The sequence below is a fragment of the Prinia subflava genome, chromosome 6 (assembly GCF_021018805.1).
Source record: "Prinia subflava isolate CZ2003 ecotype Zambia chromosome 6, Cam_Psub_1.2, whole genome shotgun sequence".
NCBI classification, from domain to species: Eukaryota; Metazoa; Chordata; class Aves; order Passeriformes; family Cisticolidae; genus Prinia; species Prinia subflava.
The window spans coordinates 12,764,644-12,786,517 of record NC_086252.1 but is presented as its reverse complement, the minus strand read 5'-3'; the positions used below and the strand labels follow the sequence as shown (position 1 = coordinate 12,786,517).

At 38.7% G+C, this 21,874-nt stretch overlaps 1 protein-coding gene across 1 annotated transcript in view; it reads right to left on the bottom strand.

Annotated features, from left to right (window-relative positions):
• BMPR2 (bone morphogenetic protein receptor type 2) overlaps positions 1 to 21,874 on the bottom strand; it is a 104,694-nt gene that overhangs the window by 47,592 nt on the left and 35,228 nt on the right. The window contains exons 2-3 of the mRNA XM_063400288.1: positions 5,638 to 5,811; positions 4,191 to 4,370 (exon numbers count right to left, since the gene is read on the bottom strand). Of these exons, the coding sequence (XP_063256358.1) occupies positions 4,191 to 4,370; positions 5,638 to 5,811 (354 nt within the window). The remainder of the gene's footprint in view (positions 1 to 4,190; positions 4,371 to 5,637; positions 5,812 to 21,874) is intronic.

The following is a 21,874-nucleotide window of genomic DNA, read 5'->3' as shown; positions in this document are numbered from 1 at the left end:
AGAGAGGCAAGAATATTATACTGGAAAGATAAGCCTGTTATCAGTGTTTCAGAGTGAAGAATAACTTCCTTGACTGTGTAAGGTGGTCTCTTTCTATCCACAACTCAGTGCTCTTATTCAAGAGGTTTCCTAAATCCTCTAAAAATTGCAGCCACCATTTGCTGTTATGAGGTGAAAACTCCATATAATTTTCAACCACAGGTACCAGTAACTGCTCAACTGTTGCTGCCAGGGATTTTTTTCATATATCACACAAATACATCATCTGTCATAGAAAAATATGTTCTTAACACTCAGTTGCTGCCACATAAATTTATTTGCAGCACCAGGAAGCAGCCTTGAGGGAAAAAATAATTAAAAATTGCTCTTTCATCTTGGTGTTATTTTAACATGAATGTTTCATTACAACAATATATCTATGACCAACAAGGGAGGTAATTTAAGTCTTTAGCTACCTAATTTCTATTTAACTGGCTATTATGAATGATTGAGGAACTAATGAATTTGTCTTCAAAACAGTCTCAGAATTTAGGAAGCATTCTGCTGTCATAACAGGCAGATATTGAGCAAGTCAAATTAAATATTTGACAAAGCCAACAAAGTAAACACATCTCAAAACACTGACCCATAGTTGACCCTTTTTAGATAGGGTTAAGGGGTATATGAGTATACTAGCTGAAGTTAAGATAGAATATTTTTGGTCTAGTTTTTGTGAAAATATAAGACGGAGGAACTGTGTCTATCCAAGTGATTTATCACAGAAGAAGAAAGTATATTTTTCCCAAAAGTGCAAGTTAAAGATAGAGGATGAGTGGTTGTTTCTGAACTTCTGCATCTGAGTAACTCCAAAGTCCACAGGCAAATCTTGAAATCAGAAATAAACACCATTCTCCAACCATGACTTCTGGCATCAGGAAACAGCTATCTTAATCTCTGCCTTTTTAATACCTCCTGACTGTGGGTTCTAGACCATCACCCTTCCTACAGCATTTGCAAAATTCTAGCTGGAGGGATTAGCAACCAACAGTTACTCAAATCTGCCTGGATTATCTTTTAAGATAGAAGAGATGAATATTATGACTACTCAGATGTATGATTACTTTAAATTACCAGCTGCACATTAAGAAGCAGTAAGGATTAAATTTCAGGCTTCAAGAACCTGTTTGTCCTCAATCTTATTTTTCATTTTTATAAAAATTTTCTTACAAAACAGGTTGGATTATCTGTATTTTAATCAAATATGAATTTATAAAAAAGGCTGTTCTGTTTCACACAGATACAGTTGTGAGATATTTGTTTTGACATCCTAAAAACAACATTGACATTATCTTAAATATTACACTCAATTTTTCTAATTGCTATATGTTATGACAATGATAATTCGATATATCTAGCATGTATTAAGATCTTAACTTTATTTTGTCTTCTTGAATCATTCATAGTCTAGCTGTATCTTTCAACACACCACTGTTGAGTATCATGGGAAAATTGCAACCAAAAGATTGTATAAAGTAATTGTCATATTCCTCCATTATTTTTCTGGGTAGATTTAGCTCAAGGGCCTAATTTTATTCTACTGTTTCCACAGATCCTTCATATGGCTGCAAGGAAATAACTTTAAAAGAACAACTGCAATTTTCCTTAAAAATTAAATTGATAAGGGTCATCAGCAAGGTCTTCAGGCTCCATTATTTTTTAAACTATAGCTGAATTTGTCTACTTGTCATTCCACAAATTTTTTATTCTGTATGATTTTACTGGAAATGAGAAGAAAAATGTTTACAAATACTTGGTTAACTGTTGGCTAAATTCATCAGGCTTCAGATAATTTTACACCAGTCACTTCCACTTTGAAATTTCCAGGGTCCTAAGTACAGTTCTAGGAGGTCTCATACCTTACTTTGGGCCATTCAAGAACTATTTATCAAAAATACAGATGAAAAATAGTGCTTTTACAGTTCACAGGCTGTAGTTAAATAACCTTCTGCAGAAGATTTCCCACGTGACTGTGACCTGTTCAATTCAATAATCTAAAAGGTATGGTAACACAGACTGCCACAGCCTGTGCACCTAACCTTGCTAATGTCCTCACAGCATTCTGTCAACTATAAAAGAAAGGCTGGAAGAGTGCCCAAGAAAGGTATTGTGACAGGTATCCAGTAGCTAATACAAAGCTTCCCAACAACTCTATGAAAACTCAACCTTGCCAAAGCAAGAATTCTGTACTTAATGTGCCAAATACAATCTTGCAGCATCAAAATGGGTTCTGGAAGGAGCCGAGAGACCATGAACACTCCAGCACTTGGAACAGGGTCAGTAACCTTGCAGGGGTCTGTGTGCTGCAGCCTCCCTGCTTTTCCCCCCTCCAGCTTTCTCAAGTATCCTGTACCTCCACAGTGCTACCAGAGTGCTGGGTACGAACAGCCAGGAGCAGCCCCAACTCTGCTGGATGCAGCAATGGTAGAGCTTTACAAATAAAACACCAGAGTGGCAAACGAGGCCATCCTTGCTGCTGGGATGGCCCATCTCCATCTCTTAACCCAGTCAAAGCAGACAGACAACTGTGCTCCGAAGCAACCTACTTTGCTTGTGCTTATGCCTAAAGCCACATTTGCCTATTATGAAAATGGAAGGTGACACAATAACACAAAACAGTTTGAGTCAGTAGAAATGTACGCTGCAGCACTCAATTACAGCTGGGTTAATTAAGGACTGTGTTACAGATTTAATTCCCACACTCCCTTCTCAAGTCAAGATAGATCTTTTGGTATCAAAAATTCCATTTAAATTATTTGAAGATCTATCGCTCAACAGCTGATCAATTCAGCTTGTAAATTTTATCTTTTGAGAAGAACAAGCACAAGTCATTTTGTAAGAACATGGTCTTCCTGTTTAGGGGGGACAGAAAGAGACAAGGAATTACCTTTACTCTTTCCTCCTGTCTAATTCCCCTGCACAACACCAACTCCAGCCACATTTGGAAAGCCCAATCTGCTGCTCTTCCCAAGGTCACACCGAGTGTGTTCTGCACTGCACAGTGCCACTGATTCCAAATGGTGACTGTTCACTGGTTCTACAAACAGTACTGTCAACCCAAAGGCAGCATGTTTCACCAGCTTCCTTCACCCATTCATATTACACACACCAAGTTAAAGTCTGCTGGTTTTTAGCATGCCAAACCCTCAATTTGATCCAACTTCCTTACAAATACTAGACCCTACAGCCACTTTTGAAAGCACCAGTGATAAGTATCAGTATCTTCACACTGAAGTTAACTCAAATACTATCATTCCTAAACACAAATGATGCTTTTTGAACTCTACAGCTGTAAATGTTATCCAAATTATACACCCTCATTTCACAAAATACTCTTCACTGATAAAGAACTCTTGACATACAGAAGAGTTATGCCTCCATTTACATACCTAACTTTATTCAACTTCCCTTTCACAATTCTTATTTAGCAAAGACTACCCAAATGTTTAGAATAGGCCACTAACTCAGCTTCTTTATAGGTTCTTAACTTTTGGAACACAGCATAACAGTGTTATGATCTTGCTTCTGTCCTACCAGGTTAAGAGGTCTGATCCCTTGATTTGGATCTGCATGTTAGGCTGATTTTATAACAAATAACTGAACAGAAAATTCCATTTCTCAAACTAATATTCTTTGAATATTATGTCAAAGTTAGCCTTTGCTAGAGAGATGTAAAAGAAAGAAGTCAGATTTCAGAGACTGCTGGAGAGAACTTCAGCATTCTGATACAAGACCAGTTCTACCACTCAAAACTACCTGTGACTCATGACTGAACAGACAGGCCAAACCTTCCAAAGGTTGGTTCCATGGTGTTAATGAAACCACTGGCTTGTTCTCAGCAGAAGTCATCAATCTTCTGAATACTTCCACAGGCTTATGAGGTTGGGCATCCAAATATCAAAACACACAAGATTAGAGACCATGTAAAAAATATGATCTGCATTCAGCAGTTGCAAATAATCCTCTTGTAAGCATTTAGCTCATTCTTTGTGGAGCAATGTGGAATATGAGTGTGACAAACTTCCCAAGGGAAAGCCCTATTCTGTTTGCCATCTGTGACACAGAAAGGTCACAGGTTTCACATTTAACAGTACCACAAAAGAAGGCTCTTTCCCTGAAATCTTTATGCCATGAAATAACAGAGATACACTTACTGTAAGGTGTTGTATCAGTAGGGTCAGGAGGTGGGAAGTTTTCTGTGAAGTTGACATTGCACAAGTCTGTACTACAGCAGCAGAAGCGGTATGTTCCATTCTGGATCAAGGAAGGGGTGGTTGTAACTATGCACTCTTCAAAGTGACACTCCTGTGGGTCTCCTATATGAGACCAGCAACCTGTAAAAAGAAGCAAATGACAGAATTTTTTTTAAGCATAAAATTAGTTCTACTGACTGGATAAACTCTCCTACAGAAATCCTCATTAAACATTACAGAGTGGGGTGAAAACAGTTATCATAATTTATTTGTCTGACTTTAGTACCACCTTTTAAACCAAAACCTGAAGAATTTTGGAACTTTCCATTGCCAAGTAGAAGAAAATGTAGGCAGGGATGGAGACCAACATCAGAGGTGTCCAGCTGTTCCCTTAATATGATAAAAATTGAATTTCTGAGTCCTCTAAGCAGAAGTATGCCATTTCTCATCGCTCTGATACCACAGACCATATCACCACTCTCTAGTCCACAGTCTAAATAAATTGTGACCTAGTCCCTTCCTTAGGCCACAAGACTGCATCTACAGCTTGGTGCTTCTTGCATAATTTTCATAATTCTGCCCTTCCTCATTGTCAGCATCACTGGACTTTTTTACAGGATCACAACTTACTGCCTGGTTAATACCAGGTCCTTTGTCCCTGCAGCAACTGTTCGTTCCCAAGTATGATCGAAAGCAGTTAAATGTCATTTATCCACAACTACCTGGAAGGGAAGGAGACAGCAGTGGGGCAGAGGTGAGCAGCGAGGCTGCTCCCTTCAGCACACTGTCAGATCAAACAGGAATCATGAACTACAACTCCACAGGCTGTTTGTAAATACCAGCTGCATTTTTGTTCAGCCTTATAGTATATTAACTTGCATCCAAGTAAAAAAGAGCAGAGTCCCTGAGAATGGTAATCAAAACATGTCTCCAGAAACTGCAAAGCCCTTCACTCCTCCACCTTCATTCTCCCCACAGAACAGCACTGAATTACAGTACTGATATGTGAACTATAGCTGCAATTTCCTTTGTAAACAAACATCCAATCAATATGAATATACATTTTTTTACTTAATAAGACACTCACTGTTAAATTTATCATTGCATCAATACATATACTGAAATTCAAGACAGCCATCTTCCTCTGGACATCCTATGTAACAAGAAATTTGAATGCTGCTTCTTTCAACTGTACACTGATGTCTTTGGTCTCTTTTACAAGTCATTCATTGCAAACAAACTTTCTGTTCACATTTAAAATTGTTAAATGGGAAGTTTAAAATTATGCATTTTGAAAATGTGCAAGAAGTCTAGTTTTGCAGCTGTCCAGCTTTGTATCATCTGGCTAGATCACAAAGAAGTGAAATGAGTAACAAAACTACTGCACTAAAATGGAACTGTTACATACCTTGTTTTACAAGATGAATGTCTCCTTCTCGTGTTTTTTCCCAAAGTCCATAGCAAGTACTACCTTTCATGCACAAAATTGTGCCATTCTCCTGGGAAATTCGGCTCTCACTGATTCCATGGTCCTGCTGATAGGGATCTTTAAATGCACACAGCCGCTCCTCACTCTGTGTAGCTTTAGCCAAAGAAAGAAAAATAATTTTTGTCAGTCATTCTATGCATAAAATATTAACTTTAAAAAAAGGTGAATATGGTCTTCTGAAAAGATACATTCAAAAAAAGCTAGATGTGTAACTACAAGGTACTTAGCTACTATTCAGAAGTACAACTCAGCAGACATTCAGTCACAGTAAGAATTTGTACTACATATTTCAACAGCTAGATTTCATCCAGTTCTTTAACCCCCATCAAAGCATTGGCAGCAAAAAGATGCAAGATGAAGTAGATTGGTCTTTTGGGAAAAACTGATTTTGAACTTAAAATAAAATTATAGCATATGTAATTGTAAATTATTAAAGGTACTATATAAAATATCTCCTCACAGATGGTTTCTTTCTTTGATCATTCTTCAGCACTGGCCCCAAAGAAGCCATGTTTCAGCAAGGCAGACAGTGCAAAAACACTGCTTCACTCTGTCCCCAGCGTGGGTGATTGAGTAAGAAAACCCAAGAGGCTTGGATACATGTGTCTCACTTTTAAGGCTGTTACTATTCATTAGGAGTCAAAATTTGTAATTCTTTTATGCTGAGACAACCATAAATTGCTGCACTATTCAGGCCAGCAGTCTGTCAGTGCTTCCCAGTTTATTCTGTGGCAGCAGCAACTAAAATAGCACAACTTAGCTGATTCTTTACTGGTCTGGTAGAGCGTGTGTGATCAGCTGAGCTCAGTGGGGGTAAAACCCTCAGCTGAGGAGACAGGAACTTCTTAAACCAGTGTAATTCAATCACTTTGCAGCTCCACACACTCCAAGAACCTGGCTGGCAGTCCCTGCTGCTCTCCCAGCTCTCTGAACTCTGGTCAGTGCGCTATGAACACTTTACATCTTGCACTACAGTTCTGCAGCAACAAATACATTTACTATGAAGCAACGACTTACTTCAGAAAGTAAAGTTGCCTAAATTTCACATCCAATGTTTTTTTAAATCTCTCTGAGCAGAGTTATTCAAGTTACTGAGCACAAAAAGGTCACACATGAACAGCCAGCACATGCTGCCTCCAGCAGAACCTGCCAGTTGCACGCTGCAGTTTCATTCTCAGAACAGCTGAGTATGCCAGGCGTGAAGCATCTGTGCTGCATTCTCTGCTCCGTGACAAGGCACTGGCCAAGAAACAATGACACAGGACCCCACTGCCCTAAGCAAACTGGAGCTGACTAACTTTTTGAAAATTCAAAGAAGAAAACTGTCATAGAACTACAATTTTCAAGGTACAATGGGACAAAAGTATACACCCTTGTGAAACAGGACATATCTCCTGTGAGGGACAGTAGGAAGGATTTAAAACCTGTTGCATATGATAGCTGAGTGGGGCTAAGGCCATCCAAGATCTGGTTGTTTACAAAATGCTCAAATTGCTGCAAGATGAGCCCTTTCATAACTTGCCTTTGTGAAAAATTAATTTAAAAGAACAGAATTTATGAAACAGACACACAAATCTGGTTTCCTTCTTTAAAAATAAAAGTAATTTCAGGAAAGTCCACTTCAATAATACCTCAATATATAAAACCTTGGAACCCATGAACTAATAGAAGAAGAAAAAAGAAAAACAAACCAAAACCTTTTGAGATTGCCTTGGACTCAGAAAAAAAATAATGACATATACCATGTCTGTGCTCCATTGACTGAGACAGCTTTAATTGCTTACTTTACAAATCTCTCAGTCTTTCTATAAAACTCCTAGGATCAAGGCTGAGAGGTAAGGATACGAGAAGATAATCAAAAAAAGAGAAGTTACTAAGCATCATTCTAGATGCTGTCCAATCATACATGTACTACAGAAAATAAAAGTAACTACTGAAGGCTTCTCTGATTTAAAAAGACTGCATTGCCCTATAAAAATACCTGCAGAGGGGAGGATAGGGCAAGCATGAGAAAATACAACACAGAGCTAACAACCTGAGTGTCTATCAATTTTCTTGCAAAGTAATAAAAACACGTGTTAACTTGACACAATTTAATGTCAGATGATCTCAGTGGGAAATTTTTCCAACAAAAAATAAAGTTTACTCATCCAACAACTAGAGTTTTCATGCTGATCACTGCACATTCCTGCTTTGATTATAACTTGGAGAAGCATGGCCCCTGTGGGAGCAGTACCCACTGCAATACTCTGCTGACCCCTGCCCTTTCCCTGATGGCACAGAACATCTGGAGAACAGGGGACATGGAACAAAAGCTACTTTATTTTTCTCCATGGCCTCTGTATATTCATTGTTGAAGCCGAAGTGCCGAAGAAAATTGGGTAGGGCATTCAGATGTACAGAAACCATCTTGCAGAACAACAGAACAGAGGAGCTGCTGCAGTTACTTTTCATGATTTCAGTACATTCCTGCTCTAGGATGTCTTTCTTCCAGGCAGTGGAAACTAGTCAGATTCAAAAACTTCTAGGTCAGGCCTTGAAAGCAGCCTCTAGCCTAGGTGAGTGTGCCTGTATGCCTTACACCTTGCCCAAAAGAAGGACTACAAAATACTACTACAAAAATCACACAGAAGTGCTGGAGTCCCTCTTTATAACTCGACCTACTTCAATAAAAATCTTACTCTTCAAGGTAAATACCATTGTTAACTCGGATTTCCACATGCTCCACATGGATGATGTTGTTTGTGAGTTTTCAGTCATCATGGGAGCCAACAGGGAGCAGGGAGCATTCAGACCTGAAACACATCTCCCTGTCCCTTGGGAGCTGTGCACTTGCAATGTTGGAGGGCAGCCACTAACACTCTCTGTAGCAGCTTAGCTGGAAGCAATTCCAAAGCTGCTTCTCCATGCTTGGAGATATTCGAAAACCATCTAGATATGGTCCCAGGCAGCTCTAGGTGACCCTGCCTCAGCAAGGAGCTGGACAAGATGACCTTCAGAGGTCCCTCTCAACCCCAACCACTCTGCAATTCTTGCATGTCTCCAAGTACTCAATGTGCAGCAAACAAGACACAAAAATTATTTCTCAGCTGTGTTACTTGCTCTTTTTTGTCTCCAAGGCAGGTGAGATGGTAGAGTAAGACTAGAACCACTAGATTCTCTTGTTTGTCTTCAGTTCAAATAGATCCATATAGACCCAAGAAAATACCTTAATGTTGAGATCCTCATTAAACAACAAGAGCAATTAAAATAAATAACCTATGAAGACTGAGGCTCCTGAACTGCTCTATTTGGTACAATGCAGTTCATTTGCTACCTGTCAGAAACATGAAGGGCAAAGTCCCTGCAGACACGTGTGCTCACCAGCTATCAGGGAGCCATAAGCAGTTCACTGTACAGTGCTCTTTTCCTTACAGATTTCACAGACCAAAGATGCACCAGCAGTGTATCCTCAAATCAGTAAAATGCAGAAGCCATTTACAGATCAAGCTATGCAGTGTGTCTGCCCAGACATGAGATGTCCCAGCATACAAACACAACCAAGACCTAGCACCAGAGTAAGTGGCAACAGGACACACAGGACATGGCTGAAGTCATCCTTTAAAACCATGAATCTACCTTTATAAGACAAATTTCATAGTGAACATTCTTTGTTCAACACATAGAATTCATCAGACATTCAGATCTTTTCTAATTAACCCTTTAATGAAAGTTCATGAGATATTTTGACATAAATAAATGGCAACTGAATGCCTCCATGTCATACACCATTGAAAAATTTGCTGCTGGAGAAACTGTAGAAGCAACAGATAAGCTGACACTGAAGAGAACAAGAAGTAAAACTTAAACAACAAATTATGAAGGATTTATAATGAAATGTCAATTTTCCATTCCTCTTGTATTTGCATACCAGAGAAACCATGTCAAAATAATTCAACAGAAATAATAAAATGAATTCAAGCTTCTCTCATCCTGCAGAGACTTCTAACTAAGAAAAGAGGGGAAGGCACCATTCCCAGAAGTTCTACCAAGGGAAAAACCAACAAGAGTATGGCAAGCTCTTCAATTCCCTATCATAAATCAGAAAAAAAAAAACAAACTCAAAATGAGGTTTGCTGCTCTGCAGCCCATTTTACACCTCTGTGTATACAAAAATAAACTTTTATATACAGTTTCAGAAACAAACATGAGTGGCATTTGAATTGAATACGGGTGCTCCAAGCAGTCACCTGAGACACAGTAAATGTTCTCAGCTTTCCTGCTTGGCTGCCACTACCAGTGAGTCTGATCACCACACGCACTTGAACAGACTCTACTCGAATCAGACTGCGAACATTTGTTGTCATATTCCAAGAGGAGAATGGGCAAACAGCCTACAATAAATTACTTTCCTGGAATCACGAAGGAACTGGTAATTGTCCATCATCTCCCAAGTCCATCCTGTGGCTCATACATACTGTCAAAGTGGTCTGGGGGCATGGAGTTCATCCCCATACCAGTACACAGTCCCAAGAAAGAGGACCTGGGATTCAGGAATTTCCTTTTGGCATATAGCTCAGGTTTTTATGTGATGTACCATCCTAGAATTAGTCAGTTCTACTGTCAACAAAAAAGATCTGAACGTTATCATGGAAAAAAACACTATATAGTTTTTTTCAGTATTTTCTCCCTGTAATCATAATGTAATTCCCAGCTGCTCAGAAACGGAGAACTGATTCACACTGATAACTGAATTCAGTCTGTTCACTACAAAAACACCCTGAGATGTTTACCATTTGAGTATTTGCCTTTTTACCCCACTGAAGATATTTCTGAACAGCAAAGATCAGAAGAAAATGACAAATGCACCCACTATGTCACAAACAGAGTATGTGACTGACACACAATTCATCCATACTAGGATGAGCTCAAACGAATGAATATATCACCACTGTTTTAATATAGTAATTCTTTCACGATCACTGCATGTTCTAGGAAAACAACTACTGAAAACAATGAAAGAGAAATACCAAAAGTTACAGGAATCCAATTGCAAATCCTTAGAACATGAGTCATGTTTTCACTAATAGCATCGGAAGTCACTTCCATTAGTGCTTAACTGAGGCTTCCTGACCTTGCATCCATTCAATGCAGTGCACAGAATTCACATCAAGTGCAAAGCGAGGGGTAAAGGAACAAAAAGAAAAGGCTTAAATGTTACTCGACTGCTACTCCATGGTCTAATCATTGGTATTAAAGATAAATAAATAAAACACTTGCCACTTTATGATTAATGCAACGCAAAACATTTTGTGACTCAGCAGTCCCAAATAAAAGAATGTGAGAACAGTCTGAAGACAAACCTGCACGCAATCTACAAGAACAGACCTGCTGGCATCACAGACCACACACAGGGGCACCATGTTGGTAATTACATCAACTGCCTTTAAGTACATATAAGTGACGACTTAAAAAAAGAGGCAAAAAAAGAAAAAGGTTTCTGAGTGTTTGTTTGCATGTAATGGGATTTCTTTAAATACAGGCCACCACACATTCAACTGGCAATCTCAGTAGGCTGCAATAGATTAGTTTTCAAAGATCAACGTTTTTTCTGTAACTTGTCCTTTCAGTTACTGAGATTTTCATCAGAACAGCAACAGACACAAAACCTGTTTTACTTTGGCCCTGTCAGCTTTCTGTGGCGCTCTTTTGTTTACACAATAGGGGGAAACATCATTGCCCTCAAGACAGGGTTATGAGATAGTCTGCACTATGAAGACACATGCTATTACAAGGAAGGTATGTATCAGGAAGATCCTCTGAGTCTATCTTTCCAAATACTGATAGCTGAATTCTGGTGTGATGTACAGAGAAACAGAATCTTGAAGAAATCACCACTTAGCAAAAACTTTAATGTTGCTTTTAAAAATCTTTTTCTCCTCAAAGGCTTTAATTACAAATATTTCTAAATGTGTATCCACTTATATTAAAATATATCATAAGCAGATGTCTTTTGAAGGAAGTCATGCTTCTTCAGACAGACCACCCTCAATACCAACTGAGAGTGGGAGGAAAAGAAGCTAAACTGCTGGCAATCTTCCATGTTATGTATACTTCCAGTATTCTGTTTTGTAGCATGTTTGACCAATTGAACAGCAGAGCTCTGCACTGACTGGTCATAAAAACAAATAAATTGTCTGCCTAAGGATTAGGCATGAGGACATGAATGTCTAGAGCAACCTGAAATGGCCTGGAGGCTTTCTGAGCAGGAGGTCAGGAGCAGCACAGTGCAGCACAAAGCCAGGGAATGTTTGGTCAGCACAGCCTATTGCTGTACAGCAAACTTCCACACCAGAAGTCCTCCAGATGGGCTCCAAAACACATCCACTGGACTAATATTTGAAACACGGGAAGATGAAATAATGAAAATTTGCACAAGAGAATACAGCAGAACTTCTAGGAAGGAGGCAGGAAAATAAAGAAAAATGCTTCAATAATTTACATCTGTGGTAAATTTACATATTTTCCTCCTCTCCTAAGAGAGGAAATAAAAACCATCATAACCATTAATTATTTTACAGGACATAAGATGTACCTCAAGATATAGTGTAAAATATATTTTGACAATAAATCCTTTACAGTTTATATTCAGTGTTAAAATCTGGAATAATCTGTTCACAGTAGTACATGTCCTTAGCCTTCACTGATGAAAATTATTTTGGTTTTGTCTGCTTTTGCTGGCTAACATCACAGTTTCAAATGCTGGCAATGACACAGAGCCAGGCTTTGATTGAGAACCAGTGCCAAAACTAAAATGAATGCTAGTACTGATACCCACTTCAAAGTGATTGACTGCACACGCAGATGACAAAATAACTTATGTTCACTACAAGGTCCCTTGCCCTCAAAACAGACTAGAAAATTCAAGTGTCTTTTTTCTGTACGTGGATATACATGGTCTTTCCTTTTCCTCAATCTAGCCTTTGAGCAAGCAAGTAAATTTGAAATCCGTTTTCTTCCCTTGCTCACTTTCTAACACGGTGTTTTGGGCTGACCAAGGCTGACCAGTGGAGCCTTTGCCTGTTGAGTTTTCTTCAGTAGTCCTTGAGTATCTTAGTGTTCCAGCTTCATTCTGAAGAAGCAGTGGTCTGCTAGCACTAAACAAGTGCAGCAGAGCCAGATCCTGTGGCAGCTGTGTTGAGTCACGCTGTGCAGAAGGTTCACATTTTGCTTTCCACTCAGGCACTGCTGTTTCAGACCTCTTTGGTACATAGTCCACGGCTTCCTCTGGGACCAGCTGACCCTCCTGCCACAACCTCATTGGCTCCTGGCTACCAACATATGCCCCCCTAGCAGCCTTACATTAGTATTATATACCTCTGATCAGATGCATCCAGATACCAGGAATTTCCCTGATTGGAATTAATGGAAATAATGATGTATGGAGAGGCCAAAAAATAAATCATCACCTCAAATTCTGTACTGAAGGCCTGGTTCTCCTTTTACCCAAATTTACTCTCAAAGGAAGTGTTGCCTTATAAGAACTCAGCTTATGCAAGAGAAGCCATCCAGCAAAGAACCAGGATGGCAGAGATTTATTGCTAACAGCTGACAAATTATGTAGTTCCCAAACGCTGCCAGATTTTATGAAAAAATACCTGAGTTTATTGCCAATAAACCATGTCACTGCCTTATTTCTACAACTTTCTAAATGTTTCTGAGGACCACCAGAGCACTTTGCTGGGCAGACGTCATGCGAACCAGACATTAACACAGATGCAAAATTTTATCCACCTAGTAAGAGCCCAAGACATGGTGGCAAGAAAGCTAGCAGCACCTGTGTTTGGGGTCAAAATTCAAGAATGTTAAGTGAATTTGAACAATTAATGTAGCTTTACATCAAGAGGCTGAGCATTTTTCAGCTGATATGGGAAGAGATTCGAGCTGAATCTGTAATCAGGATATTGACTCAGCCAGGGTCAGAGAAGGACAAACTGCAGAATTAAACCCAAGTGTCCTGAAGTCTCAACTACAGCCATAACAAGTTGACCTTTGACTACCTGGGCCACTAATCAGAGCTTCCCCCACCTTAAAATATCTCCTCCACAATGCATACAACTAAACAAGAAAAAGAATCTACTTCTCACAGTGATTCAGCATTTTCCTTAACATTGTTGTATAGCTGTGTTCAGCAGGTACAGGCTTAGGACATTTGTTTTTATTGTAAAAGTCTGTCTAGTTCAGCAGGTTTCTTTCTTCCATCTTTTCCCTCTCTGCTAAACTCCCACTGATTTTTAACAAGACAGCATTAAAACAAAAGGCACATACCAAAACAGTAGTAGAAAAAGGTTATCAATCTGACCAATAGGAAATTCCTAAATATATCACCTGCTAGCTGTGAAAAAATCCCTCTGGTATGTTAAAAAAACTGTAACCGTATCTTAGTGCGGTGATTACACAGGACTGACAACATTTTATCACACAACTTGGCACTTAAGAAACAATTTAAGGCTTTATAGCAAGAGACTGCAACAGGTTTCTTGGTGTTGTAAAAACAGTAAAATGTCATGGCATTTTAGCATTCACTTCATGAAGCTTGAAAATACTCATCTTTGTCATCAGACTTCAACTTAGAGCCATTCCCAAAAACTTTTCATCTCATATTAACCCAAATTCCAGTCAGTGTGTTCTATATGGAAACGAAAGGGTCCAAGCACATTCCAAAAGTCTTCTGAAAAAGCTGTTAAGCTCCAATACTCAAAAGTAGAAGCAAAGCAGCATAAAATGTCAGGAAACCATTAAATACCATAAAAGTGTCAAATCTTAGAAGATGTTTAACACTCACTTAAGGGAGAATCTAATCTACTAATCTAAACACATTAGTGGAGGACAAAGCATAAAAAATTACCCTCAACTCCAAATGCTCGTCTTATCTAAAAAAAAATCCTAGAGCTTCCGTGGAATTAATGAAGTTGAAGATCATGATTTTCCATGAGGATTCACACAGCAAAAAGCATCGTTGTGGCTTCAAATCACATTGCCAAGTTTGCACTGTCTTCTTATCTCAAGATGAAATGATTTTTGCTTATTTTACTCCATGAGCAAACAGGAATTCCAGTCTTTACACATACCTGAATCACCTCAGAGAGAATCTACTCACAGACTCGCAATGTAGAGCAAAAAAAAAATTGCAACAAAAAGTATTTTGCAAGCTAGCTTTAAGTATACCTTCCACTTTATTTAAGAATTAGTCCAACACACACTAAAGGTCATTTAAACCCAGATTTCTAGAAAAGCACAGGGAAGGGAGTAGGTGGCCTTCACTGACTCAGTAGGATTTTAGACATGCAACTTCTCAAGGTCTCCTGGAAGAATCCCAGTCTACACTTAATCTAAGTGACTAAATTACAAGACTTGAACAAGTCTAGCATTTTTCCAATTATTTTTTATATATTTTTCACTTCCTAAATGACTCTGTCTCCATTCAAAGAAAAAAATAAGTAAGTTCATGTTACTGTTTAGCATTTATGCCAGAACAGAAATTACCACAGCCTTAGTCACACATAATCTTTTCCAGTGGCCGGTGTCTATTCATGGAACTGAAAAAGCCTGAATTCTTTATCTTTGCCCTAGACTGGAGTTCAGGGATTTTTTTTTCTGGGTACAAGCTTCTGGCTTTTGTTTATCTGGGCTGTCAAAGTAAAGTATCTGCATGGAATAACACAGGAAACTCTGCAGCAAAAGCAACACTAAAGCAAACTAATGATGTGGTATTTATCCCCCAAACTCAGACAGAAGAGACTTCCCACAGCAAAATTGCTTATTTCAGACTCTGCTTTACATTCCCTCTGAAGAAGATCTATTACTTGGTAATCCCCTAACACATGTAATGTATTCACTTTTCTACCTAGCAGGGATGCCATTTCTACTGCAGATATTACTGAAACACCTTCTGGAGAACCCATACAGCCTGTCTCTTACAGTACATTACAACAATTTTTCCTATAAGCATTTTCAGGATGCTTACCCTACTGTGAATATGCTGAAACAGTTGAAAACTGGCAAACATTCTTCAACTTGAAGCTAGAAGGAAATTAAGCTCCAGAATCATTAATAATATTTTGCCCTCAGACAGAAGCATAATGTATTTGGCTTTGAAATCTTAAACCCTGAAGAAAATGACAAGAGCAGCAAAAGGCAGAAACTAGCTTCTACCCTGACATGCTTCACGAGGGTTTGAAGCTTCTCACCTTTTCAGAATTCCTCACAGACCATGTGTTTAAGTTCAAAAACATCTCAAGTCTTTTTCTTCAGGACATTTATTAGTGTGCCAGAGAACGGCCCACAAACCATTGTTATCTTGAGTCAAGAGCACGGTCAACATGACAGCACTGCGGGCACCTCAACGCAGCCAGCGCAAGGTGAAGCCAGCTCATGCACAGGACAGGCTATCCAGGACCTGTAAGAGACTGTGGGCTGCCACAGGAACTTGGGACTTACTTCAAACACTCCTACTTTGTGTTCCTGAACCGAGAGCAGGAATGGAAAGAATTGTCAGCTAAAGGTATTTATGGTGTTTGTTGAACTGGTCAAAACCAGTGAAATAAAAATATTGACTTTTGCTTCTGTTAGACTTCAAGCTTATCAGCTCATTGAACAGAGGTCACTGTTCCTATATTTCTTGATGTTACAGTGCTTAAATTGTTAGAAATTTATGGGCACAGCACTGAACTATTTAAAATAACTCACAGATTTTCTTTATGCATTTATTCTTTTCCATTTAAATCTCTGTCATACCAAAACCAACTTCACTGGCTAAGAAGGCAATATAGGCAAACTTTTAGAGACTTTGTAAAATCAGAAAAAAATCAGTGTCTAGTCAAGACAAGCTCTTCACTAACTTCTGATTTATAAAATTATGCAGTTAAAAAGGGCATGGTTGGTACATGCAGACAAGCCCAGGCTACTGAACACACTTGTTGCAAGGAATGGCTTTCACGTACTGAAGTACAGGATGTCACACCAAGGAAACAAACTTCTGGGGACAAGGAAACAAAAAAACATTTTAAACAGAAGAAGGTTGTTTTTAATTATCTTTGTTGATGCTAATGACAGGAAACATGGAAAAGGGCACTCCCAAAATAGACACTCAAGAGAAAGACTGTGATCAACTTCCTTAACATTTTGCACTGCACACCTGAGGATGATGGCTGGAGCTATGCTCAAAAGACCATCTGAACTCCTCACCCTATACATATACCTCAGGCAGCACAGGTTAAAACATCTCACACGACACAGCAGAGGTGTGAGCAGAAGCCCTCAGGTTCTTCGGGTCCCAAGCCAGCCTAATCCACCACCCAGCTGCTGCAGGGGTGAGCACAGAGCCAGACTGTGTGGGGGCTCCCCCACACACTGCAGCTCTCTGCCACAGACAAGATCAGCATTTCAGTCCAGGAGAGTCTGAACTTTTTCTGATTCAGACCTACTTAAAGGGCAGGAAACAAGCACAAACAACATCTTGGCATTTGGGACTAGTAAGGAAGGAACAACACCAAATCTCATTATGACAACCAAAAAGCCGCAACAGCATCGAGGCTTTACAATGGCAGAATTTACCAGTAAAGAGGTGGTTTCCTCTGTTTTCACTTTTTTCTTTGAAAGACTTTAGTCCTTCAACACCACAATGTGTTATATACATTTTTTTACAGGGACATTGAACGAATATTACTTAATTGATTTGGTGTCTTTTGAAACAAAACTGTGATCAAATACTTTGTTCACCTCTACTGAGACCATTTTCAGTTATGACTGGGGACATGGTTTAGTGGTGAACACAGAGGTGTTGGGTTAATGCTTAGACTCATTAATCTTAGAGGCCTTTTCCAACCTTAACGAGCCTATGATTCTATGAACTGATAAATATTTCTCTTTCATTTGAACTAGAAACATTAGAAAGCATTATTAACTTGCAACAAACATTTAAATAGCATCTTTAAATAAATTCAGATCAGGTTTATTAACTCGTACTTATTTCCTAGCAAATGGCTCTAATTCATGAAAATAAAGTGTCACATTAAAAATACTCATGTTTGCACATGCATTATTTACGTATTTTTATAAAAAATACATGGTTGTACAGATTACTGGAGATTGTAGGTAATCCATATGTACCTACAAAGTAGGTTTTCTATTCTTTTTAGCAGATTTGTATAAAGGAAAACTTACTAGCAATCTCTCTGTAAATAAGAGATCCTGATCTGAGCCTGAATTACTTGACAGGCTGATAAGCCAGATAAGGACAATTTCTGGTGATTAAAATACAAATCCTTTCAGTATTAAATGAATTTAACAGTTTTAGGACAGACATGTCTTTCATTTTTTTCCTTTAAACATAAACATAGGTATCAAAAAAGGGAAACCCCCCAAAAATACACAACTCATAACCTGAATATGTGTTTTAGAGTCTTAAGGCAAGATATAATTTATTCTACAATATTCACTAAACACATTTACAGGATCAGACAGGTTTTCAGAATCTCTGAGACAAAGTAAGACTGCAATCAAAGGATTAGCAAACCAGCTGCATATGTGCCATTACAGCTGATTATCATAGACTGCAGACAGCTAGCTTACTTGGAAAGTGCTTTCAGGAATATTCCATTGTTGCCAGAGAGAAGGGTATAGAAGGATAATGTGATAATGACTCGTTATTTTATTTATTATACAGAAAAGGGGAACTTATGTATTAGGAATTGCATGAGGTTTTAGAAAATCTTGTTATAAACTACATTAACAGTAAAACCTGGCAAAATGAAGAACTGGAGGCTTATTAAACACTACCATTCAGAGCTAAGGATGCCTTGCAGTGAAGGTTTGACTTTTCAGCCTTCTCCTCCAATCTCACTAAAAACTAAACCAATGTCAAAATTCATCTTATCATGAGACCTTATTACCTTATATATGCTAGAATAAAATCATGGGTAGATAGAAAACAGAGCAATTTGGAAGTTACAGGCTTATCTTTAAAATGTTTTCAAGTATCTTTTCAATTCACGTGTAGAAAAAACGGTGAAAGAGAAACTTCCAAGAGCCCTAAAAAAAAAAAACCTGTCCTTGTTATTAAACAGTCCTCTAATAGTTTGTTATGCCCAAATACTTTTCCCTCCCTAAGGCTATGAGAAAGAAGTATTGTTCTTAGTGGAGACTGAGCTACTACTAAACAGGAAAGCAGCAGAATTCAGTATATTTTAAAAGATACTGATGTGTTTACAGCATTGCTTACAAAAAAAAAAAAGGAAGTGTCTTTAGTTTTCTGCTGACACTAGTAACCAATTTACTTCATCCCTCAGGTAGTTGGTAAAAAAAAATAGCAGAGAAGAGCTGTGTATCTATCAGAAGTATGGACATGGCATTCTTTTTGATGCATATGGTTTACGTTGAGTAGCACTGGCTTATAGTCTATTTAATTTGAAATTATATATTAAATCCTAAGATTCCTGTACAGGGAGAAAAACAGGATCATCTTGATCACAGTATCTAACTATTGATATGGCTGCTATATCTTAGAAGAGGATGCCAAAGTCAGAATTTCACAGCCAGTCAAAAGAGGACAGACTGCCTAGGGCGAACTACAGAAATAAAAATATGCAATAATTATTCAAAGCACAGCCTTCCAGAAAGCTTTTAGATTAAATAGATTATTTCTTCCTACTTGCTTCTTCTCTAGTTTGTCTTTTCTCCCTCACCTTCTGGGGATTTAAAGGTCTTTGAACGTCCTGTGTTGGAGATAAGATGAAACAACAGCCATTCACAGTTTTTAAATGCTCCATCTGAACGAGGCAGAGTAGTTAAAGAAAAGCAGCTTACCGTAGTTTTATCCTCGACTTCTTTGTTTACAGCATGGTTACTCTCCAGATCTTGCTTACTGTCTCTATCCCATAATACTGAAAGGTAAACCTCTCAGATTTGCAAGCTTTTTTCACTCTTACACAAAATCTCTTGAAATCCACCTCCCTATCCATTCATCCAAGTACAGATGTCTAAGAAGGTCTAAACACAAGTTCATCCACACTGCCTTTGTCTTCATTATTTAAAAAGCTGTATTTTCCATTACACCTTTTTTTCTAAATCACAGTTGCACACCATTGAGGACGAGGATGAGAAAACAGGAAATACTTTGATTGGTGTGGGGTTTAATGTTACCCACTCACTGTATTATTCAGGGACCAGAAAACACTATCAGAAATTAAATGAAGAAGATCCCAACAACAGAATCTGCTGGATCTCACAGAGGAAATATAAAAGGAGCTCATGCTCAGCTTCATTAATCCTTTCCCCCTGGCCCCCTGCCTCTAATTAGTATGTTGTAAGTGCTCTCGGAGAACACTGGACAATAAGGATGTACGGAGATATCAACATTAAATGGAAAGTAAAATAATGAAAATGTTGGCAAATGAATAATTCTCTTCTCTGTGAAGACGAGAACAGAACACATAACATGAACACAAAAATCCAGGTCAGGTCATTTTTGTAGAGTAATAGCAAAGGAAAATGAAGAAAGTCTAACAAAGGAAATGTGCAATTGTTACCATCTGACAATAAACCAGTGACCACCAGTTACAGAGGAAAAGGAGCATTCCATGGATCAAAAAATGAGGAATTAATAAAGTCATGTCTGAGCTTTTTCTACCTAATAAGCAGAAAAACTCCATTCTTTTCAGTTGAAGCTCTTTTGGTTCAGTACAAAGTCAAACAAGAAAGCAAAGGACAAATGTAAATGAAGTTCTAAACAAAAATAATTGTTTTTTTCTGTATATGAAAAACAAGTTTCAGGGTACTTTCAACACTACAGAAAAATGTTAACAGGACATGACAATTCTCAAGCTGTGCAAAAATACTAACTTGTAACTGAAAACACAGACAAGGTAAGTACAATGAAATTCAGCAATCTCTGAACACACTGAGTAGCTTACTCATAAAATACCATCATTATAATAGTAGTATTTGGGCTTAAAAAACTACTGAAATAGTGAGTGCAGAATCCATCCCACGACATTTAAAGTTCCAGCTAGGTTTTACACCACCACAGAAGTGATTATTATGTACCTTTCCACCTCCCTGTTGCATCCCTGAAGCAGTGAGGTTCTCTCTATTGCTATTCCTCCCCTTGATGCTTAACCTCACCTTTCAAAGTCCCACCACATTCAGTCCCCCACTGATTTTTTTTTTCAATCTGCTTATCATTTCCATGCCTGCTCCTCCCCTGGTGCACTTGATAGCAGCTGCCAGTTTCTCTCTTAAGCAGCACTACACCTTTTCTAGGTCACTCTGTACATACAGCACAGTTCCTGTGAGCAGCTGCCAAGTCACCGTCACTCCCGCCTGATTTTATCCAAGCTTGTGCAGATATTAATTTCTACCACAATCTAAGCCCACGGTGAAGAAATTAGTTCCTCTTTTCTAAACCATTAAAAATGTACCAGCAAACCCCCCACACTAACAGATGCATTAAGTTGACGTGACACATGGCTCCATTGTGACTGTCTTGGGCATTCTTCAGCCTGTGTCCTGGACTCCACACTTCAGTATTTTTTGCCCTGAGTCATTTCACTGTATCTTTATTCTGATTATTAATAAACTGAGACAGGATCCCACTCAGGCTTTCATCCAAATACATATCAAAAACATTAAAATAAGAAAGATAAATTTCATCCTGGTCACTATCTTGTTGCCTGTCACCACAAAGTTTTTATCCAAGTCCCTATTCAGGAGAAGCAATTTGTTCTCTCACTTTATGGGATAACACATGTAACTCCAGAACCTGAGGGAGAGAAGGTGAGGACATTCCAAAGACCTCTGTGGGCCCTAGTAAATTGACTGGCACAAGCACCTACCATGGAAGAGTCTCTTGGTGACGGCAGGTGAGCCTGCCAGCCAAACCACAAACTGACCCGCAGGAGCTCACTCTGACAGGCGTTCACCAGTGCATGGGCAGAGCTCTGCAGTGAGAATGACAGCAGCGGGGATTTACCCCACTGGTGTGCTGCTACCCACACAAAAAGCTGTCCCTTCCTTAACCCTATGTCTCCTCCATAACCTAGAGATACCACATGCCACAACAAGAGAAGTACTTTTTTACAGACTCTGCCCTCCTCTCCCGCCGATCACAAAACATTGC